General features: G+C 41.1%; 1 protein-coding gene across 6 annotated transcripts in view; it reads left to right on the forward strand.

The window, feature by feature from the left end:
* The first annotated feature begins 2,707 nt into the window (after positions 1-2,707).
* The window catches only part of NDE1 (nudE neurodevelopment protein 1), a 29,836-nt gene continuing 7,930 nt past the window's right edge, over positions 2,708-24,613 (forward strand). Inside the window, exons 1-5 of one of the 6 annotated variants that reach the window (XM_077141667.1) lie at positions 2,708-2,794; positions 7,598-7,670; positions 10,352-10,481; positions 11,556-11,709; positions 16,112-16,260. In XM_077141667.1, coding sequence (XP_076997782.1) covers positions 10,396-10,481; positions 11,556-11,709; positions 16,112-16,260 — 389 coding nt within the window. In that variant the 5' untranslated portion in view covers positions 2,708-2,794; positions 7,598-7,670; positions 10,352-10,395. Of the gene's footprint in view, positions 2,795-7,331; positions 7,506-7,597; positions 7,671-10,351; positions 10,482-11,555; positions 11,710-16,111; positions 16,261-24,613 lie in introns of those variants that run through there. The other 5 variants (XM_077141668.1, XM_077141669.1, XM_077141670.1 and 2 more) reach the window with 5 other exon arrangements.

Here is a 24,613-nt window from a genome sequence, read left to right on the forward strand (position 1 = left end):
GAATCATTGTGTAAGTGTGTAGGTAGTATTTTCCAAGAGGGAATTAGAACAAATGAGAACCGTGTTTCTAGTGTTTGAGTTTTTTTATTTCAAAGTATCAAACAAATATGCTTTCCTTTTTAGGTATTTTTCTTCCTCCTTTTCATTCTAGTTGAATATCTCTGAACACAGGAGACTGTATTAACTAAAAATGTAAAAAAGGAAACAAGGCAATTGTGGATTTTTTTTAATGACCTTTTAAGAAAAGATTTTAGCCACAAAACAGAGAGCAGACTATTTTATTTGGCTTTAGTTGACTTTCTTTAGTCCAGAGCTGTGGTTGGTCTCGACAGGTAAACACAATAAACGCAAACAAACCAATCATATTAAATGAAAGGGCTGTTGAAAAGTATGCATTACAAATACTTTTTAAAGAAATACAGTTTTATTGTTTTCAATAAAAAATTAGTGTCAGCAGAGTACCCCAGCTCTTAGAAGCAGACAATTATGCATAGAAATAGAACTTGATGTTTGTGAGAGTGCTTTAAAATTTTTCTTAACAAGATATATTTTCTTAAATACAGCAGCTGTTAACCTTATTCCTGTTTCTTTACTGGGCAAATTCTTTTATCAGAGAGTAAAAGTACCCTTTAGTTTATTTCTTGTCCAAATTACAATAATCTCCACATTTATCAAATGAAGTTGAAGATTTACTTTTTCTGTTTAAGGGATTACTTTACATTCAATTCAGTTTCTGAATTAACCAAGACAGTGCTGAAAGAGTCTCAACAGGTAAATGCAATAAATGAAAACAAACCAACAGTACACATACATACACACACACACACACACACACACACACACACACACACACAACTCTTCTGCCTATGTTAGGTTTTAGGGTTTTGAATTGATAAATTATGGTGGAAGAAAAAGAAACCAAGCTTTCTGCTCATTCATCTAAGTCCAAAGCTACAAGGAAAACAAGTTGAAATAAAAAAGAAAGGAAAAAGTTTCAAAGAACCCCCAAATTTTCTTTTCTTTCTAAAGGTTTTACCCAATGACAAACCTATATCCCTAAGCCTTGCTCCCGAAAAGGACTTTACTGATAAATGTTTCAATCCCCTCTCCTTTTTCTTTATGCAAAATGAAGGAAATTGAAAACCAAATTGTCTAAATGACTAATGCCATTTAGTTAGGACTGACACCTCACCAATTTATTCTTCAGTTTCCTTATCTGTTAGCTGGGAGATTACTCCCTGTTGAGAAACCTCACAGAGTGGTAAGGGTGAAGTAAATTCAGAGGTTGAAAGCATTAGAAAAAAATAATTTATCAAGCAGGATGCAAATGTTTCGTTTTGGGGATTAGCGTGGAAGTTTCCTGAATGACATTTTGGTACTTTTCTGAAACCTGTTGATATGGGTGCTGGGGTTCCCTTGTGCGTCTTTGAGCTTTTTCAGGAACTAGCAAAGAATCAAAATAAAGAGAATTAGAGAAAGGTCATTAATCATAGCAAGGATGAAGGACAGATTCTTTGAGTGTGGAGGGAGGTCTTGGAGTAGCTAAAATCTCTTTGCCTTTATGCTAATGGTGAAGAACATGGGTGTAATTTCAGAGACTTAGCTTTGAAGCCTGATTTCATCATTTAACTGTTGTCAAACTTAGGACAATTCAATTAATTTCCTGCACCTTTGTTTTCTCATCTTAAAAATGGGGTATAATAAAAGGTTTCCTGGGGTTTTCATTATCTGGGTCATAGCTCCACTGCCACCTCCTTAGACAGGCTTTCCCTGACCATTCTATCTGATGTGATAGCCTCTTTCTATCACATTTATAAACTGCTTTATTTCTAGCACTTACTAACATCCGAAATTATTTTACATTTTCTGTTTGCTGGTTTAGTCTTTCTCAACAGCATAAGCTGGCTGAAGACAGGCACCCTTGAATGACTTATTCACCATACTTAAAGTGTGTGCTCAAGAAATACTTAATGAACAATTAGGGCTGATGTGAGAATTAAATGAGAAAACACATGTCAAGAAGTTGGTGTGATACCTGACACACAAATCCACTTAAAAATCATCATTTATTTAACAAAACCCATATTATACTTACTTTGTGCCAATACAAATACTGTTAACTTATTTACTACCCTGCACAGTCCTACGAAGTAGAATCCTATCAGGAATCCAGTTTATAGATGAGGGAACTGAGTCACAGACAAGTTAAATAACTTGTCCAATTATACACGTAATATATAGCAGGGCTAAAAGTCAAAGCCAGGGAGGACCAAACTCCTAAACACTGTTACTGCCTCTGAAAAAGAAAATAATGATGTGAAGATTTTACTTTGCTTGTAAAAGGATGGGAAGGACAGAGGCTTTGCTTAGTGTAAGACGCTTTGTCCTAAACTCGGATTTGGGGAAGGGGCAAGAACAGGAAAATGTAATGGGTATCAGGGGAGGAGGCGTTAATTCCTAAACTGCGTGGCCTGCTTGCCCTAATTCGAGGCCCGAGTATCCAGGAAGCAGCCTGCAAAACTTCGAGGGTCGGCCAAATCCGGGATCCAGAGCCAGCGCCTCCCAGGTTCCCTCCCGGCCTAACCCGCCGCGTGGCCACGCCGCACCCGGGCACTGGGAGAAAAGTTTCCAAACGGCGCTGCCCGGCGCTGATTGGCCCAGGCGGACGCGGTCCCGTGTCGCGGCAGCCAATGCGCGGCCCGGGTCGGGAGCGCTCAGGGCGGGGGCTGGAGGGACCCGGTCGCGCCGCCCTTCGCTGCCGCCGCCCGCGCCTGGTCCCCGCTTCCCGAGCCGGGTAAGTAAGTGCGGAGCTGCGGCTGGGACCGGGCTGGTGGTCGCCCGGGGACCGCCACTCGCCGCCGGAACACTCTTCTGTCCACCCCGGCTCCCCCTCACGCTCTCCGGACCCCCGGGCACCGCGTTACTGGCCAGCCGCGCCCTCGCTTTTGCAAGTTCCCGGCGCCGGGGCTCGAAAATCCCAACTTCCCTGGCGTCTCCCCTCCTCATTTTGCACCTTTCCACCCTTATGTCCCTCACGCCCGGCCCCTCGCCCTTGCAAACTTTTTCTACCCATATCTTTCCCAGACTCTGCCAGCCCTCCCTTCTCTCCTTGACTTCCTCAGTCCTTCGGTCCCCTTCGTCCCCAAACCCCAGTGCCTGGCTCCGTCCCTCTTTCGTTTATTTTCTCACGCCCCACACTCCTCTCCCTGACTCCCCTCGTCTCTCTTATCTGTCCCCCAAACTCTCCTCCTTTGACTCCTTTTCTTTCCTCCCTCCCTCTTCTGCCCCTAGCTCCCCGACAACCCCTCTTTTCTGCTCCCCCTTTCCTTTCCACCCTCTCCCCAATTCCTTCGCGTCCACCTCTGCCTACGCCCTCACTCCCACTTCCCCAACCTGATTTCACCCTGGCAGCTGGCGTCCTTCCAAACACCACCAGCACCAGCACCATCACCCTTTGCTCCTCCCTCACTTCGGGAACGTGTTTGGAACAGTTCCCTTCTCTCTGTTTTTCTCAAATCTCTACTGCAGGACGCTCAGATTTCCGCTAACAGCATTTTGGGAAAGGATTGGACAAAGGATGAAAACGCTTATTCTAACAACTTGAATGCGGTGGTTGGGTTTACCTGCCTCCCTGAGGTCACGGGAAACCCTGCCATCACCTTGATACAGCTTTTTGGGAAGCTGCATTATCTTCTCCAGTCATCTCGGGTTCTCTGCCTCCTGACAGGAGGGCCCTAGCTTCCCTGATTTCTTTGTACAGGGTCTGTCTGTACAAGGTTGTGCCGCTTCCTTTCTACTTTTAGCGGGAGGCCCCTTTTAACTTCCTTTGTGAAGAAATGGCCTCGGTAGCCTGCTGAGACGAGATGTGCTGTTTTCTAGGCTGGTTTTGTCAGTGTGCTCCAGGATAGAATGGCCTTTTAGGGCACGTGGGATGCTTTGAAGAGTAATTGGATCTCAACTGTTCCCAGAGCCTCTTGTCAGCTGACAACTCCCCTCCTCAACCAAACTGGTATCTAAAGAGTTTTGAAACCTGTCTTTCCTATTATTGTGTCTTTGTGTCTTAGAGGCAGATGATCCATGTCCCTGAACTCTCAGGGCCTTTGATTTGTATATTTTGTCCCATTTTGGATAATAGTTTCTTAACTTGGCATATTCTTTTAGGAAGTTATCTTTTGTTTCCAAAGTGTGAACATGAGCTTACACTCCCATTCCTCACAAGATTATTTCCTCGCACAAGCACTCCTGTGTACAGAAAGTTTGTGCTACAGTTCGCTGAGTGCTATGATATAGGTGCTTTGCTCTCACCTCTCCCAGCAGTACCTAGCACTTAGTAGGTGATGCAGAGATATTTGAAAAGGGATAGGGAAGGAAGAACCAAAGGAGGAAAACTTTTTCCTCTGGCATCTTGGTTTAGTAGAATAAGATTATCCTGAAAGTGTCGAGTTTCTGTCTTTTTTCCGATTTAAGCATTTTTAAATTTTAAAGCAAAACATGCTTACTGTACAATTTATGCAGTAGAGAAGTGTTTCAAGCACAAGATCTCATTTCAGTACTGGCTTCACCGCCATCCTGGTATATCCTTCCAGACCCTTTTCTATTCGTGTACTCAAGAGAAAACATTTGTGAACACAAATGGGATCCTTTCTTAACATATCATGAACTTTCTTTCATATTGGTACATATAATTTTTCTTAACAACTGCATTGTTTGCCAGTGGTGTTCTGTTAGTGAATGGCGCTGTGCATCCATAAGCATATGTCCTTACGTGCCTATCTAGGTATTTTTTAAGTAAATCATAATAGACTTTGAGAGGACAAAAGACAGAAGCCAGACTTGCTGACTCTTGACTGATTTTGCCCCAGTGATGTCACTTCTGCAAAATGCAAAGCTTGTGTCACAAGGTAGTTGTTGGAGCATGTGCTGACATTTAGCAACTTCTTTCTCTCCCTCCCTTTCCCTTTAGTTCTTCCATTTGCTTAGATTGGGAAGTCTACAGGATAGGGTGGAATGGGGTGTTGAATTAAAATCTGGTTCATTTATATGCTCGTTTCTTCATATGCTGGCTTTCTACACTTAGAAAAAGGCTGGAAGAGATTACTTTGGTATTTTTTTTCTAGTGTTTTGAAACCAGAGGTGTGTCTCAAGCATTTTAAGACACACTCTCCAGTTAGAATTGATCGTGGTATAAAACATGAAAAAGTAAAAAAAAAAGGAAAAGAATGCTCAGACAAATTTTTATAGTGACACACACCTAATTTATGCACAGTGGATACTTTTTGAATCACTCAGTCTGTCGGCTTTGTTGTTCTTTTTGTGTGCTGTAGCATATATATTTGAGGTGCTCATCTGAGCTACTGGGACATGATGGCATGATGGTACATTAAGAATGTGGGGGAGGAGGCCTGACAACCCCATGTTGCCTGTAAGGACAAGCAGATAAAATAAGGACATGCCGTATCCCTTTTTAAGATAGTAGGTGCAAAGCTGTATATTTGCTATTACAGTACCTTTTACAAGACTAGGTGGGCCAAACAAAACGAGTGAGTCTGACCTCCAGTCAGTCAGTTTGCAATCCCTGGGAGACCTTGGATTTGAATTCAGAGACCTCTGTCCTTGGGTTATGGTTCCCTTCTGCAGCTTACTTGCATGTTTGGGGATGGCCAAGACATTACAGCACTCCTGTTCCCAGCCTCTGCTCCAGCTCAGAGTGATTGCCTTACCTACCTACTTACAGTAGCCTTAAAGAGGATAGGGTTGTTTGAAAATAATCTATTACATGCTCAGCACACTGCAAAGAGAAAGTGATGCTAAAATTAGTAAGTGATGCTGGAAGAAGGGACCCTTTGCAAAATCATCTTACCTGCTTCTCGGGGCAGAGAGTAGCACGTATTAGAACTTTCTGAGACATTTATTCAAACAGCAAAGGGAACAATCTTAAATTTTTAAGATTGCCATTCAAAACAAAATTAAGTTCAGCCATTATTTCTTCTCTTCGTCTCTAGCATATTTTTTTCTCTTCCCTAAGGATTGTGTTTAAAAAGCAGGGGCTCTTGGTTTAAATGCCATGCTTGTGGTTTTTGTTGAAGGAGTGAAGGATTATGAAGGCCAGGATATAAGTCCAGGTCTCTGCTTAGTTTCTTGCCAGTCCCTGAAGTACAAAACCAGATCCCTCCCATCAGCCTGGCTGTAATGAGAGCCTCTCCCACAATGGAAGCTCTGCCTAAAACATCTCAAATTCATTTCTTTCCTGAGGATTAAATTTTAAACCTCAGTGGCCAAGATAAGTGTTTTCTTCCTTTTCTGAAACTCCTCTGTCATGGTTATACAGGATGAGAGTTATTAAACTCCAATAACTGCATCAGATTTCCTTACCATGGAAACTGGGAAGGGGTTGGTTTTCAACATGGGATTCTTTACCCCAACCCGTTCCCATTAATCACACATACTCAGGTTCTGGGGAAGAAAGTAGGAACCACTGTTCAGGTTGCCCCTTCAGTTCTCTCTGATAAGCCTCTTGGGGGCTTATGAATAGAAACTAGCCTTTAGAGTGTCTCTTTCCTCCTTTGGGCCCTTCCTCTTCCAGCTCATGATCAAGCTCTGTCTTCCCCTATGCATTCAACAGGTATTTTTTTTTAAGTTTTTTTTTTTTTTTTTGCCAAGCACCGTTCTAGGCACTGGGGATAAAAAAAAGCAAGGCAGAGAAGTCCTCTATACTCAGAAACTTGCATTCCAGGAAGAAACAAGCAAAAGCAAAACTTATATAAAGTGGTGAAATAGTGTGAAATGCTCTGAATGAAACAAAGCAGGGTTAAAGTGATAGCAAAGAGCGGAAGTGGGGATTAAGTGGGATATGCAAATAAAGTCAGGGGAGGACCTTTCAGCTGAGATCTGAATGACAAGATGGAAACCCTCTGGGCAAAGATCTGGAGTGGGGGGAGGTGGGGGGAGGGGCATTCCAGGCCGTGAGAGCAGCAAGTGCAAATGCCCTGAGGTGAGAGCAAGCTTAGTGTGTCCAAGGAACAAAAAGAAGGTAGTATGGCTGCAGCATAAGCAAGTGAGGGGGTAAGGGTAGGAAATGAGTAGGCAGGGGATTGATTATATTGGATCTTTTATATGATCTTTCTCCAAATCTCAGGTGTTCCTAATCCACACTTCCTCATTCTCCTGTACACTGACTTCCTCATGTGCCATGGCGCTGACAGGGTCCTCCATCTGATCACCAGTGCCTTAAGGCTGCAAAGAGCTCAGTAATAACTGCTTGCGCCCGGGATTGTGACTACATAGTAGATGAGGTCTGGACGCATTAGAGATTTAAGCTTGACCTGGAAGTTACAAGCCTAGGTTTACCCCTGTCCTTGGCCACATTAATTACATGTTAGCTATTCTGTCCTTTTTACTTTCAGGAAACAAGATCATATGCTCCATATGTTAATTAGGCAGAAATTCAAATCTAAGTGGTGTGACTAAGAAAGGAAATTGATTAGCTCCCCATAACCTTAAATTAGGTATGACTGGATCCAGGTGTTTAAATGAGATTGTCAGGATCCAGTCTCTCCATCTCATCCCTTGCTTTCCTCCGTTTTCCCTTCTTTCTCAGGCAGATTCTCCCCTTATGATGATGACTATTGGCAGCTCCAGGCTTACCTCCTACCACCTCACCAAACCTAGAGGTAAGAGCATTTTTGCAGATAGTTCAGCAAAAGGCTAGGGCCTGGACACTCATTGGCCCTGCTAGGATTAGTCTCATCCTTCTCATTGGCTCAGCTTGGGTCAGGCCCATCCCTCTCATTGGCTCAGCTTGGATCAGGCCCTTCCCTCTCATTGGCCCAGCTTGGATCAGGCCCTTCCCTCTCATTGGCCCAGCTTGTGTCAGGCCCATCCCTTCGCCAATCACTGTTGTTAGAGGAAGGAATGCTCCCTGTTTCTTCTCCCCATGCAAAGAAGCGCCGACAAGTCCAACTTGAACCACATGGAATGAGAGTAGAGTTGGTAAAATAAAGAGATGCAGTTACAGGAAGATTGAAGAATGAATGCTGCACGGGAAAAATAAGCAGCTTTCTACTACATCCAGCTTCTTCGTTTTGATCAAGCTTTCAGAGAAACTGTTCCCCAGAAGGGATGAGTGGGTATAAATATCGCATGTGTTCTCAGAATTAGAAAAGGGAGAAAAATTAGGGAGAGAGAGAGAAAATGTGAACACAGGTGTTAACTAAATCTAGAGCTATCAGCAAGTCCTGTGCTCAAATACAGATAGAATTGTGCGGTTCCCACTTGGGATCCCCCTGTGACTATGTCTGTTGACACTAACATATTTAGCCTAACGATTTGAATTTTTAACCCAAAATACAGTTTCTTAGAGTCTTAGTTGTGTCTTGCGAGGTGATGAGTTGTGTTCCTTCTTTTATCCCAGGGAAGCACCCAAGACTGTGAGCTCCTTTGAGGAAAGGGAGGGACCCTAGAAGCATCTTATTTGGCTCCCAAATGACCTTTTGAAAAGTTCAGAGCCTCAAATAAACTCAAAAAATAAGATATTATACTGATTGAGGCTGCATCAGCAGGGAGCCTACAAACTGCTAACCCAAATTTCATCGATATTTGCTTCCCTAACCTCTGCTCCAAACATCTCAAAGTTCTCAGCTGCCAATGCCCTTACCACCCACCCCATTCTACCTGCTGTCTGATTTGTCCCCTCCTCGTCAAATCCTAAATTCCCCAAATTCGGTTTACTTCCTCTTCCTCACCTCCCAGTGACTCCTCCGCTTAGTTTATTCCTTTCTCCTCTTCTACTATGTTGGAACTATTCTTTTCAGATCACCAAGGACTGGCATTTTCCATCTCATGACCGTTTTTCAGTCCTTATCTTATCAGCTTCTCTGTTGCAATGATGATACTGTGGAATGTTCCCTTCTTACCTTGAAACCATTTACTCCTAGGACAGCTCTCTTTCTGGTCCTCGTGTTTCTCACTCTGAGTCTTCTCTGCCTCCCTTGATTGCTATTTCTTTCTTTGTACACCTTTCAAATGTTGATGAGCCTCAGAGTTCTAGAAATAGTCCTCATTAGATTTTCTAATGGTTCTGTTACCAGAAAAAGGAGACCAACGTAAACGCACAGCTAACAAATTTGCATCTCTAGCCCAGACTTCTTCCCTGAGTTCAGATCCAGTATTGCAAATGGATGTTTCATGGACATGCCAAACTGAAAATGTCCAAAGCTGGACTGATTATCTTCCCGCTCTAAATGGTATTCTTCTGGTATTCTCTTCATTTGGTGATGAGGATGGTGGCAGCACCTTGTCATATAAACTAGAACCCTTGCAGATGTCCTTGCTTTTTTTCCTCCTTCCTCCTTTCACCTAATGTGATATATCATCAAATCCTGGTAGCTTTGCCTCCTAAATATTTTTGCAATCCATTTCTCCCTTCTCTATCCTCATTTCCACTTCCTAATTCAGGCCACTTTCCTTCCTTTCCTGGATTACTGTAAGAGCATCTTCCTTAGGCCTTGTCCCTCCCAAACTTTCCATGGCCACCATACAAGCTATTTTAGCAGAACGCATCATGTCACCCTCTTCATCAAAATTCTCCGGTGGCTCATCATTCCCTTCAAATTCCTTAACATGCCATAAAACCCCTCTGTGATTTAGCCTCTGTGTTTTAATCTGCCCAGCCTTGTCTCTTTCCCTGCCCCTCCTCAACCTTAAACCCAAGCAATCAGACTTCCTCCAGTTTCTCCAGTGAGCATGGCTTTTTGTACCTTCTTCTCACATGTTGTCTTTCCCCACCATTCACCTGTCTACACCTCTGTATTATTTTGGCCACATCTCATGAATCATTTCTTCTGGGAAGCTTTCTTTGACTCTCAGTTTGCATTTGGAACTCCCTAAATAGCTTGTGTGGTGATGGGAATATTTATTATCTTGATTGCATTGATTTCTCAGGTATATACATATGTCAAAACTCATCAAATTGTAACTCTTAATAATACCGTTTATCGTATGTCAATACCCTGTGCATATATCTAGTGTTACACTCACTATGTAGGTTTATAATACTTCGCATGTAACTCCCTCCCCCGCCAGACTGTGAGCTCCCTAGAGGTAAGGGACCTAAAGACATTATATTTGGGCCTGTAGGTCCTGTAGTATGTGCTCAATAAATACTTCTGGAGTGATGTAAATAAGCCTTGATATTAATCCATGAATTTTAACAGGCTGTATTTTGTTTGGGTTTGGTTTTATAGTTTTTTGACATTTTGTCATTTAATTTAGCATAAAGTTCAAGGATTTTTGTCTATCGAAGATCAGTGGTTTTACCAGCTGTGAGTAATGCTTTTAAAACCTTTTTTCCTAGACAACATGCAACAAGAAGAGTAGATCTCTTCCCCCATTTTTATAATGGAGGACTCAGGAAAGAAGACTTTCAGCTCTGAGGAGGAAGAAGCTAACTATTGGAAAGATCTGGCTATGACCTACAAGCAGAGGTGAGTTCTCCAAAGTGCACCCTTCTTCTTCTTACTGTAATCACAGCAGCAATCCTTTATTAAGGGCTTATGATGTACAGGACTTATGGTGTATAGTACCTCGCCTCACTGCCACCCCACAAAGAAAATAGCATCACCCCCTTTTACAGATGAGGAATCTGAGCCTCAGTGAGGGCTAATGACTTATCCAACGTCTCACAGTCAGTAAGAGGTGAGGATGGACTTTGAACTCCAAAGCCTGTGCTCCTAACCATCATATACTGCCCCCATCTTCTTGTCTGCTAGGGTTTTATCACTTCCTATCAGTCTTTAGTGAGGGAAAAGCTTTTTCCTATGCCTAGCAGAATGTGTTGCTGAAGGTTTTACTTTCTTGTTAAAGCCTTTGTTTTAGTGTTTGTATCTGGAAGTAGTTGTGCCTGTGTGTGCGTGTGTGAATATGGGTGTGAGAGTGTATATGTGACTGTGTGGGTATTTATGTGAGTATGTTGTATGTGCATGTGTGTGTGTGGTGTTCAGCATTATTTCTTTTTGTTTCTCGTGGACTTACAGTCTCTACACGGAGTTCTTATTCAAGTCCCTCTAGTTCCTTTATTCTTAGCCAATTTAAAGATAATTCAGTGTTGGTATTAAAAAAAAAGAAAAGACCCTTGGATTTTAAGGATTAAGAAACCAGAAGTGAGAGGTTGGGATAAGGCAGGGGCAGGCTATAGTGGTGTGATACATAGATATTCAGATTATTTCTGATTTTTGAAGATATACCTTGAAATAAATCTGTAGAGAATACAAAATCCAACGTATATTTGCTACATATTGGGCTAAAAAAAAGCATGTTGAATGAATGAATGAACAGTGAATTAGAGTCAGGTAAACCTGACTCAAAGCAGACCAAGCTCTGCTTCTAATTAATCAGGTGACCTCTACACAAGTCATTTGTCATGACCCTCATCCTCTCATCTGCAAAATGGGGAGGATGATAGTTTCTGCCTCAAAAGTAGTTGATTAAAGAGATGATCCATGTAAAACAGCAGCCCAGTGTATTCAATGACTGTTTGATGTTTGCGAATTCTACTGCAGGGCAGAGAATACACAAGAGGAACTCCGAGAATTCCAAGAGGGAAGTCGAGAGTATGAAGCTGAATTGGAGACGCAGTTGCAACAAATTGAAACCAGGAACAGGGACCTCCTGTCAGAAAATAACCGTCTGCGCCTGGAGCTAGAAACCATCAAGGTGAGGGGGTAAGAAGGGAATGTATGCAGGGATGGACAGGCTTCTACCTTCGCCGTGGCATGTGTGGTTGGAAAAAGGAGCTCTGCAGAAGGTGGGGCTTGACCTGGGCCCAACTCCTGTGAGCCTGGGGGATGGGCCTGAGGGATGGGCCTGGGGGATGGGCCTGGTGCATGGGCCTGGGGGGTGGGCCTGGTGCATGGGCATGGTAGTCAAGCTCTTTATGCCCATGATGGGGGAACTCTGTGAGAAGCAGTTGTCCCCACAGCCTTTCTTGGTTGCCTCTAACAATTCCATACGGCAAGTAAAAGATAGGCAATTTTTAGAATGTGGGGTGTCGCTAAAATGACTGGTGGTTGTAAGGTCCAGAGTTAGGCTGTCCAGTATGATAATCCCTAGTTGCAGGTGGTTATTTAAATTTGAAGTAATTCAAGTAAAACTAGGATTTGGTTCCTCAATCACACCAGTCATGTTTCAAGTGCTCAGTAGCCATGTGGGTGTCATCACTGGGAAGAGGGACAATAGGATACATCCATCCTTGCAGAAAGTTCTGTTGGGCAGTGCTGGTCTACAGCGGTTTTCTCCACCTCAGCACTACTGACATTTCAGGCTGGATGATCCTTTGTGGTTGGGGGCTGTCCTGTGCATTGTAGTATGCTTGGCAGCATCCTTGGCTTTTTACCCACTAGATGCCAGAAATATCTTGCCCCCCACACCCCCAGCTGTGACAACCAGAATGGCTCCTGAAATGGCCAAGGGTTTCTAGAGCTCAATAACTGCAGTTCTAAAGGGGCTTGGCAGTGATCACGAAGTAACACTGCACCCTGAAGACTGTGGCCCTCAGCCCTTGACACCAGTCAGAATACCTGGCCAGCTTCATAAACATCAGGCATACCTGAGCCAACCCATCACCTACACCCACAACCTCCCCCATGCCGCACCACTGAGATTTGTTTTCTCAGTAAGTCATGCCAGTAAGACCCTGGCATATCTCCATGTCTTTCCTGGAGGAAAGAGCCAAGGTCTACAGCCTGTGCACCCAGGGCTAGGTATGATGGATGGTACAAAAGGAGGCCTGCTCCTTACCCTCCAGAGCTCTGTTGTAAACAGAACTAACACCAATGAAGCAAGGAGGGAAATGATGCTGAATTTGATGATACAGATACACTGTGAGAGTCTTTGGAGAGGGATAAAGGTCTGCATGGAGGAGGACTTATGGAGGAGCTGTGAGGGACTTGAACTGGTGTGCGAAAGTGATGTGTGTGTTTGTGTGAGAGGAGCCAGCTCGGACACCAGAGGGGCTGATGTAGCACTGAACTGCGCTTGTCCCAAATGCGGACAAAAATGAGTTCTGAGCACACGTTGGGAGCCTGGGAACAAGTGGGGCTGGCAAATGGATTAGGGATTGGAGGATGAGGAGAGATGGAGAGAAAGCTGAAGACCTTGAAAGCTGAGCAGTTGTGTGGGAGAGCAGAGACCATAGATTGTCCATCGACAGGTCATCTGTCCATAAATAGTATGAGCTTGGCCTTTAGTGTTTTTTCTGCATTTTATTATGAAACTTCTACCACACAGCACAGTTGAAAGAGTTTTATACTGAACACCTGTGTTCACCACCTAGCCTTTACCACTAATATTTTGTCAGGGTTGCTTTTTCACAACATGGGTTTTTTGGGGGGTAGGGGGTGGGTGTGCACTGACCAGGAATCAAACCTATCTCTCCTGCATGGCAGGTGAGAATTCTACCACTGAACTATCTGTGCACCCCCTGTGCTTTTTAATATATATCCATCATCAGTCCATCTTATTTTTTGGTGCATTTGAAAGAAAATTACAGGCATCTGTACATTTCTCTTTAAATGCTTCCGTATTCTTATCATTAAGAGTTCAGTATTTGTTGACATTTGTTTCTTTTGATAGTCAAATTTACACCTTTAAAGTGTTTTTAATATTTGATGTCAACGTGTAAACATCGTGCAGCTTCCCGTAACGACCTGGATTGCTGACTTCATTTGAGAATTGAACGGTCTGGCCACACCAGGGTTGCATTCTTCCACAGCAGTGAGAAATGGAGTTGTGGTTGCTTAGAGCAAGTGTTCCTTAGTTTGCCACAGTCCCCACCGCCCCTGTCCCCCTCTCCCCAACACTAAAGTGGCTGACAGTCAGCTGCTGCTTATCCCTACACCTGGCCCACTTCACTTGCTTTGTTAATAATCTGACTCCCACAGGCATTAGCATTTGATCCTGCCATAGGCAATGAAAACTCTTGATAGCTCTTAAATTGAGGGGCCTCATAGTCGTATGAACGATAGTTTGGAGAGGGTAAGGGACCCTTCATGGATGCTGAATAAATACCAAGCAATTAGTATGAAATTAACCGTCTCAAAACTGAACCCTTGAGCCTACAGAAGACTTCTTCATTACAACCACGTGACAGATGCCTGAGACCCAGAGCATAGCGTGTGGGAAGAAAAAAATACCTTGGAATAAAGAATATACTGCCACCAGCAAACATTTGTCAGTCACCTAAGACAAATGTATTCAACTGAGATGGACTTCTTGACAACTGGCTTATTCATTACAAGTTGAATAAGCAAGCCTGTAAGGGATCAAACAGAGCGTCTATTGATGCTTTCATCAGCTGACAGCTTATTATAATTGGCTCCAAATGAAAGCAGAACATTTCAGCAACAGCTTTTCATGTCCACATGTTCAAAGGAGATCGTTTGACTCTATACATGGGTGGAACTTCATCCTCGTGGAACCTCTGTCTGGATTTAGATGAATGGTCCAGGATCCTGTGCCCTCCTTTTTATTTGGAGATGACACCAAATAAAGGGTTTCGGGGGAGTCAAAGCCATGCCTGGGAACTGGCTGTGTGTCTGGCCTGGTCTGCCTCAGCTTGCCGAGTGAGATGCTTCCTCTCTGCTCACAGCCAGGAAACTTGAGTACCAAAGGGGACCAGGCAGCGTGAGGATGTGGGATGTCCCTTCTGTCCTCAGCCTGTAAATAATCTACTTGTTCTTTGGAAATTCTGCTCTCACGACAGCTCTTGCCAGGCCTCACTGGCCCAGTCACCATTACGTCATTCCCGGGCCTGTCCAGAATGTTTTCAGCAACAGCTTTGTTTACATGATGGAGTAAAGAAGAGCGCTTGCCTTTTTGAACCTTCAAATTAGACCTTAGGACTTCCTTGTGGGAAATAAGCATATTCTTTCATATTTGTAGAATCTAGGAAAGATGTTTGATGAAGAAAAGGCCAAAGAGGAGCAGAATTGAGTGTGAGCATTCCCAGTGCCTACATGACCTGGATTAAAATGGTTTTAGGCCAGTTTAGCATAATTGTGTTAAGAGCACGCGCTGAAGTGACCTGGGTTGGATCTTGGCTCAGTCATTTGCTACCAGTTGACTTTGGGCTCACTAAGTCACTAAGCCTTAGTTTCCACATCAATGAAATGGGATTAAATGATATACCATACATTGTGTACTTGGCCCACATGCTGGCACACAGTAAGCATGTGATTGTTAGCTACTGCAATCAAGTAACAGGGAATCAAGAAGAAATCATCCGGATTAGTTTTTCACTTTGGAAATCCAATCAGCCTAAGTTTCCTTTGGTAATTAATAACATGTTTTCCCTTTTTCTTAAAAAACAAACAAAACCCCAGAGGTCAAAAAGTTCCTTATAAACTCTCCCATGCTACAGGGGAGTATCCTGGATCAGAAAGTCAAATGTGTGTCTAACTTAGTGCGCCATGCCTTCATATACTGTGAGGTGCCAGCAAGCAATGCCATGGTGTTCTCGATATTCTCTCTGTCATTTGGTGATATTAAGTATGTCAGTATTGCCCTCGTGGATGAGGCTTGAAGAGGTTTATGTGGCTTTCTTTGACTTGGTTCTTGGTTGCAAGTGACAGAAATAGATCCTGGACACTAAGCAAAATTATTTCTATGAAGATTATTGGGGGTACTTCTTGATTTCACCCAGAGGCTATAGGAACCAGGCTTAGTCAGGCCATGATTGCTTTGATGTATGACTGCCACCTTTTTTCTCCATCTGCCTCTTACTTGCTTAAGATTCCAGGTCCACTCTCAGTCTCCTACTGAGAGTGGGAGACTGCAAAAGGAACTTTGGAGCCTCCTCAGCAAGTGTAATGGGAGAAATGGTCCTAGAAAGATTCCATAAAGGAGAGTTGAATCCCTACGGAAGTCAGAATGTGGGGAGGGTGGGACAAGGGGGAGGAGAAGATGCTCAGTGGGTAAAAATGATTAATGTCCTCTGTAGCAGGAGAGCACAAGGTCCAGGGTTAACCCTTCGTATGCTTAAGGAGATGACAAGAAAGAGCAATAAACAAACTTATCTGAAGTCTGAAACCATTCACTCAGTGTCTGTTTTGTCCTTCAGGAGAAGTTTGAAATGCAGCATTCAGAGGGCTACCGGCACATCTCCGCCTTAGAGGATGACCTCGCACAGACTAAAGCAATTAAAGACCAACTGCAGAAGTACATCCGTGAGCTGGAACAAGCAAATGATGACTTGGAAAGAGCAAAGCGGTATGTTGGGAAGGAGAAAAACAGGTTTTTGGAACATTTTGTCTCTGCTTTCCCCTGCCCCGATACCAGTGGCTCCAACTTCGTTGAGTATAGCATTTAAGAGTGAGCAAAACAAAGCCAGATCTGTATGAAGTGCCAATGGGGGAAATAAGTAAGTAAATGCAAATTAATGATATCAGTAACTGCTAGAATTTCCAGGGTCCTTTGGAGCCACGTGAGCAGATATATCAACTTGGCTGTTAGTGGGAGAATGTCAGAAGAAATGCCATCTAGGCTGAGACCAGAGGGATAAATAAGCATGGCCCAGGGGTCCAGGGGAAGAGTGGGAGCGGAGAGTATGTGCTAAGGCCCTAAGGTAGAAAGGAAAGAAGCATGTTCATGACCAGTATTTCATAAACTCATGTTTTGTAGTTTGGGAGACTAATAGAGCTAATCTTCACTGAATTATTACTGTGAGCCAGGTACTCTTACTTTAAGAAAACATGTCCTTTTTTTTTTCTATTTTTAAGAAATACATTGCACAGATCTTAAATGTGCAGTGCCATCGGTTTTCACACATAACGCTACTCAGGAAACTCACATTCCTACCCAGATGTGGCACAATTTAATTGCCCTTGGAGTTCCTTACATTATTTCATTAGTGGTTGCTTTAAGGATTGCAGTATACATCCTCAGTGTTTCAGGCAGCTTGTGTTGATGCCTTACCACTTCATGAATATGTAACAGCCCCACACCATTAGAGCTACTTTTCTCATCCGCATCCTCAGGTTGTACTTGTCACATGGATTACAGCTACAGCTGCTGTGACGCCATGAGACATTGGAATAATTTTTGCTTTAAAAACTCATCTGCATTTTAAATAAATTGAGGGGACTGAAAGATGATCTTGTATTTACCCATGTATTTACCATTGCTTCCTGGAGATCCAGGCTTCCATCTGGAATCATTTCCCTTCAGCTAGAAAAACTTCCTTTAGTATTTCGTGTGTGCAGGTCTGCTTGTGATGAGTTCTCATGGTTTTTGCTTGTTTTAGAATGTCCTTATTTTGCCTTCATTCTTGCACAATATTTTCAGTGGATGTAGAATTCTGGGTTGACAGTTTTTCTTTCAGTACTATAAAGGTATTGTTCCACTGTCTCCTGGTCTCTTTGTTTTGAGTGAGAAGTTAGGGGTCGTTAGTATAGCCATGATCCTATTTGTGATATTTTTCTCTCTTATCTGCTCTCCGACTTTCTCTTTCTTTGGTTTTCAGCAGTTTGATTATCATGTACCTAGATATGGTTTTATTTGTACTTATGCTGATGGGGATTTCTTTTTTTGAAGTTTTTATTTTGAAAAAATTTCACACTTGCAGGGCAGTTGTAAAAATAATACGAAACTTATATGGAGAACTCCAGCACACACCCCTTTCCAAATATGCGGACTGCAATTTAAACATTTTACTACCACATTTGCTCTATCATTCTGTCTGTCCATCATTCCATCCATCCATCCATTCTCTAAACATTTGAGTATGGGATATACACATTGTGCTCCTTGCACACATACTTCCACGTGCATTTCCTAAGAACAAGGATATTCACTTATGTAACCATCTTAAGTGCAGTTATTAAGTTCAAGAAAAAACAATGATGTAAAAGCTTACAGCCTATATTACAATTTTTTTCATAGGCCCCAGTAGTCTTTTGGGGCCTCCTTCCCCTCCATTATTAATCTAGAATCATGTGTAGCATTGAACTGTCACCATCTCTTTAGTTGCTCTTTTTTCTTAATTTTGAAAACTTATATGTAACTTAAACCTTCCCATCTCAACCACATCCAAGCATAAAATTCAGTAGCATTAATCACATTCACAGTGTTATGCCACCCTCATCACCCTCCACTACCAGAACTTCTCCATCACTTTCCAGACAGAAATCTGCACCCATTATACATTAACTTTCCTTCTTCTCCCTGTCACCATAACTTGTGTCTGTGCTTTTGCATATTCTGTTAAGTGTAGTCATGCAATATCTGTCCCTTTGTGTCTCGTTTATTTCACTCAATATGATTGACATCATTCTTTTTCATCTGAGTAATATTCCATTATGTGTATATACCACTTTTATTTTTTTAATGCTTTCATCTGCTAATAAACATTTGGGTTGCTTCTACCTTTTGGCTATTGTAACTAAGTCTGCTGTGAACATTGGTATACAAATATCTGTCCAAGTCCCTGCTTTCATTTCTGTTGGATATGTACCTAGAAGTGGGGTAGCTGGCCCATATGGTAGTTCTTTAACTGTTTAAAGAACTGCCAAACTCTTTTCCACAGAAGCTACCCCATTTTACATTCCACCAACAGTGTATGAGGGTTCCTGCTTCTCCACATTCTTGCCAGCCTTATTATATCATATTATATATTATATTCTTGCCTGGTTGGTTTGTTTGTTTTTTAATAATAGGCATTTTTTTCCTAGGCAACTGACTTTTTTTTTCAATTGTGAAATGTAACATATATACAAAAAAAACAATAAATTTCCAAGTACATTTTAACAAGTAGTTATAGAATATATTTTAAAGTTTGGTATAGGTTATAGTTCCACGATTTTTCGTTATTTTCTTCTAGCTGCTCCAAAACACTGAAAACCAAAAGAAATATCAATATAATGATCCAGCAGTCATACTCATTTGTTAAATCCTATCTTCTCTGTTAAATAGTCTTCTCTTTTTTTATCTTTTTCATGAAAAATAACTATACACCAAAAAAGCAATAAGTTTCAAAGTACATTGCAGCAATTAGTTGTAGAACAGATTTCAGAGTTTTGTATGGTGTTACAATTCCACAATTTTATTTCTAGCTGCTCTAAGATACTGGAGACTAAAAGAAATATCTATAATGATTAAGCACTCATACTCATTTGTTAAACCTTACCTTCTCTATATAACTCCACCCTTACCTTTTGTCTTTCTCCCACTGCTTAGGGGTATTTGGGCTGTACCTAGTCTAACTTTTTCGTGTTGGAAGGGGTTGTCAGTAATGTGGGGTAGGGGGGATGGAACTAGTTTATGTTCTGGAAAGACTGGCCGTCTGCATTTCAGTACTTGTCTAGGGACCCATCTGGAGGTTGTAGGTTTCTGGAAAGTTATCCTAGTACATGGAACCTTTGAAGAGTCATTATATAAGATTCTTTAGGATTGGCAGGAATGGTTTTGGTTGGGACTTGGCAAGTTATAATAGGTAGTGTGTCTAACTGAAGCTTGCATAAGAGTGACCTCCAGAGTAGCCTCTCAACTCTATTTCAATTCTCTCAGCCACTGATAAATATTAGCCATTCCAGTGGATATGAGGTAGTTAGTATCTCATTGTGATTTTCATTAGTATTTCCCTAATGGCTAATGATGTTGACCATCTTTTCATGTACTTATTAGCCATTTGTATATCCTCTTTGGAGAAATGTCTGTTCAAGTCTTATTGCCCATTTTTATTAGGTTGCTTGTCTTTTTATTATTGAGTTATAGGAATTCTTTTTATATAATGGATATTAAACCCTTATCAGGTATATGATTCCTAAATATTTTCTCCCAGTCTGTTGGTTGTCCTTTCACTTTCTTGGTAATGTCCTTAAATGCCCAAAAGGTTTTCATTTTAATGAAGTCTGGTTTATCTCATTTTTCTTTTGTTCTTGCTTTCAGTGTAAATTTTAAGTATCTGTCACTTAGTACAAGGCTTTCAAGATGTTTTTCTGTGTTTTCTTCTAGGAATTATTATAATTTTCATTTTTTAGTTTAAATCTTTAATACATTTAAAGTTAATTTTATATATGGTATGAAGTGCAGGCATCCATTTCCATTTTTTTCCAATGTATATCATTTGTTAGAGAGACTGTTCTTTCCCCATTGAGTAGACTTGGCACCTTTGTAAAAAAATTATTAGGCCATAGTACGAAGGTTTATTTCTGAATCTTGGTTCTGTTCCATTGGTCTCTTTGTCTGTCCTTGTGGCAGTACCATACTGTTCTAGTTTGCTAGCTGCTGAAATGGCATCTTAAAAAGGCAAATTTAGTAAGTTGCACGTTTACATTTTAGGCCATGGAAATGTCCCAGTTAAGGCAAGTCTGTAGAAATGTCTGATCTCAGGTATCCAGGGAAAGATACCTTGGTTTAAGTAGGCCAGTGGGGTTCAGGGTTTCTCTCTCAGCTGGAAGAGCACATGGCAAACATGGCAACGTCAGTTTCCTCTCCAGGCCTCTTGCTTCATGAAGCTTCCTGGGGGCATGCTCCTCCTTCATCTCCAGAGGTCGCTGGCTGGTGGACTCTTTTGTTCTCTCAACATTCTCATGACTCTCCTCTCTTGCTTTCCAGTCCTTGTACTCATTCTCCCGTTGTTCTGCAGCCTTCTCCACGAAGTCTCCTCTTTTATGGGATTCCAGTAAACTAATCAAGACCCACGTAGAATGGGTGGAGACACATCTCCATCTAATCAAGTTTAATACCCACAATTGATTGAGTCACATCTCCATGGAAATAACATAATCAAGTTTCCAACCTATGGTACTGAATAGGGATTAGAAGAAACAGTTTCTCCCATAAGATTGATTAGGATTAAAATATGGCTTTTCTACGGTACGTAAATCCTTCCAAATGAGCACACGTACTATTTTGATTACTGTAGCTTGTTAATAGTTTTTACAATCAAGAAGTGTGTCTTCCAACTTTCTTTTTCAAGATTTTTTTGAGTATTTGTGGCCCCTTATCCCTACATATGAATTTGATGATTGGCTTTTCCACTTCTGCGAAGAAGGCTTTTGGAATTTTGATTGGGATTGTGTTGAATCTGTAAATTGTTTTGGGTGAAATCGATATCTTAGCAATCTTTAGTCTTCCAATCCATGACAAAGAATGTCCTTTCAATTATTTTGGTCCTCTTTAATGTCTTACAGCAGTGTTTTGTAATTTTCATGTGTATGTCCTTTACATCCTTGATAAAATTTATTCCTAAATATTTTATTCTTTTAGTTGCTATTGTAAATGGAATATATTTCTTGATTTTCTTATCAGATTATTTATTTGAATGCATGGAAAGACCACTGTTTTGTTTTGTTTTGAGCAGTTGGTTTACAGAAAAACCGTGCAGAAATGACAGAGTTTCCATATACCCCCCTCTCACGCACATGATTTTCCCTATTAGCATTTTGCCTTAGTGTGGTACTTTTGTTACAATTGATGAGAGAGTATTATTAATATTATTATAATTGTGTTATCAGCTTTAGTCCACCGTTTACATTAGGGTTCATGCTTTGTTTCATACAGTTCTATGGGGTATTGTGTGTGTGAGTGTATATGGTAACTTATATACAACCTAAAATTTCCCTTTATTATTCCTTTTCAAATAAAAGTACCACTGATTTTTGCATGTTGATCTTGTATCCTGCCACTTTGCTGAAGTCATTTACTGGTCCTAATAGCTCTATTATGGGTTTTTAAATATTCTCTTTATATAAGACCATGCCATCTGCAAAAGGGGAAAGTTTTACTTCTTTTTTTCCTCTTTGAATACCTTTTATTTCTTGTCCTGGCCTAATTGCTCTCGCTAGAACTTCCAGTACAGGGTTGAATGTTAGTCGTGACAGTGGGCATCCTTGTCTTGTTCCTGATCTTAGAGGAGAAGCTTTCAGTCTTTCACCATTTAGTATGATATAGCTGTGGGTTTATCATAGACACGTTTTATCATGTTGAAGTGTTTTTATCAAGAAGTGTACTGGATTTTGTCAAAGGCCTTTCTATGTCAGTTGAGATGATCATGTGCTATTTTTTCCCTTCATTCTATTAATGTGGTATATTACATTAGTTGATTTTTCTTATGTTGAGTCACTCTTGCATACCTGGGATAAATCCCACTTGATCATGTATAATTCTAAGGTGTGCTGATGGATTCTGTTTTCTGGAATTTTTTTGAGGGTTTTTGCATTCATATTCATAAAAGATAATGCTCTGTCATTTCCTTTTCTTGTGGTATCTTTATCTGGCTTTATGTCGGCCTTGTAGAATGAATTAGGAAGTGTTTCTTCCTCTTCCAATTTTTTTTTAAAGAGTTTGAGGAGGATTGGTATTAGTTCTTTACATGCTTGATAGAATTCAGCAATGAAATCACTGGGTCCTGTACTTCTCTTTTGTTGAGAGATTTTTGATTATTGATTCTGTCTCTTAACTTGTTATTGGTCTGTTGATGTCTTCAATTTCTTCTTGATTTAGTTTAGGTAATGTCTATGTTTCTAAGGACTGTTCATTTAATATGGATTATCTATTTTGTTGGCATATAGCCGTTACCATATCCTCTTATGTTCCTTTATTTCTGAGGGGTTATTAGTAATAGCCTCCCTTTATAAATTCTGTCACTTTATTGAAATTCTTGTTTTGTTCATATATCATTTTCTTGATGTCAGTGTTTTCTTTAGGTCTTTGACCATATTTAAAAGCAGTTTTCTAAAGTCTTTACCTGGTATTTTCAAAGGTTGATATTTTGTGTTGATAGTTTCTAATGTTTTATCCTATTCCCTTATATGAACCATCATCTCCTCTTTCGTTATATGTCTGATAACTTCTTGTTGCACATTGTACAATTCAGTGTTTTAACGAATAAGTCTGGAGTTTAGTTGTTGCCCCTTTTTGTTCCTATAGTTTGTATCCAGCTAATGATACAACAGAGATTTCCTTGAATGCCAGGTGCTAACAAAAACAAACCGGTGCAAAAAGACACCTTTCACAAGTCTTTATAAATCGGCACTGAGCTGGTTGATCTCTCCTACCAGTGAACTTGAAGACAAAAATGCAAGGTCCCTTCCAGTCTTTTCCGAGCATGTGCTTGTTGTCTTGGAAATTCCCTTACTTACAAGGATCTGGATGCCCCTCTGCTCCCTCTGAAACAGTCTTTCCCTAGTCCCAGGTGCTCTACTGTATGCCTGAAAACTGATAATGCTTTGCCCCAGGCCACTGCTGTTAGATTATTTTTTATACTGATTTAGCTGTCTGCAAGCTGCTTCTTTCTACATGCAGGGCAATTTCTGGGGTGCTGAATGAAGAAAGAGTGTCCTGGCTCAACCAGCCACAGTTCAAAGGTCCGTGAGGAGCAGAACCCTGGAGTATCTTATGCTGCCTTCTTGGTCACCCAGTACCCATACATATATCATTGATCAAACAAATCAAACAGCCAACCCCCATCAAGGGTAGGAAAGTACATTCCACCCACAATGAGGCCATGGCAAGGGTGTGGTTGCAGGGAGGGATAAAGGATCGGGACCAGTGATGTAGTGTACTTCAAAAAGGTAAAGCATTGGCATGTTTCAAAAATAATATAGAAAGAAATATATAGCAAAAAGTCTTCCCCTTATTTCCTCCTGCCCCTAGAAGTATCCACGAGGTCAAAGGTATCAGTCTTTGCTTTTTTGTTTCTAACCTCTGGCTTCCTTGCTTTTGGTTTCTTCTGTGGCTTTCTAGATCATCCTTATGCAGATTCAGACATGAAAAAAGAACTTCTTATTAACCCTCTCCCCTTCTCTATTTTTTTTTGTCCCATAAAAGATAGCATTCTGTACACACTACTGCATTTGCTTTTGCATGTAATAATAAATCTTGGAGATCTTTCTTTATGAGGCCACAGAACATTCCTTGTTATATATATTTTTTCAAATGCATCATAGTATTCTATTGTACGGTTATGGGATGATTTATTTAACTCTTTCACTGCTCACAGTTATTTTCTGTGTCCATTCTTTTGTAGTGAGAAGCACTGCTGTAATGAATAACCTTGTGCAGATGTTTATCTGTAGAATAAGGTTCCAGAAATGAAATGGCTGTGACAGGATATATGCATGTGTGATTTTTATAATTATTGCTCGGTCACTCTCTCTTTGGTTGTTTCTTGGTTTGCATTTCCAGCAGCTCTGTATATGAGTCCTTGTTTTTCATAGAGCCTCATTAACAATGCGGTTTTCTAACTTTAGATTTCTGACACTCTAACTGGTGAGAAATAGGTGCATTTCTGAATTATAAGTGACCGGGAGTACCTATTCATACATTTAGGGACTGTTTTATTTCCTTTTCATGAATCCTCTGTTTGTCTTTGCCAGTTTTTTAAATCATTTTTTATTGTGAAATATGAATGGAAAAGTGATAAATTTCAAAGTACAGTTTGACAAATAGTTGTAGAACAAATTTCAAAGTATAGTGTGGGTTACAGTGCTGCAGTTTCAGGTATTTCCTTCTGGCTATTCTAATGCACTAGAAACTAAAAAGAAATATCTACATAATGATTCAGTAGTCATAATCATTTGTTAAATCACTTTGTTACAACTCCTCTCTCTCATTTGATCAT

Source organism: Tamandua tetradactyla, chromosome 23 (genome assembly GCF_023851605.1).
Source record: "Tamandua tetradactyla isolate mTamTet1 chromosome 23, mTamTet1.pri, whole genome shotgun sequence".
Taxonomy (NCBI): domain Eukaryota; kingdom Metazoa; phylum Chordata; class Mammalia; order Pilosa; family Myrmecophagidae; genus Tamandua; species Tamandua tetradactyla.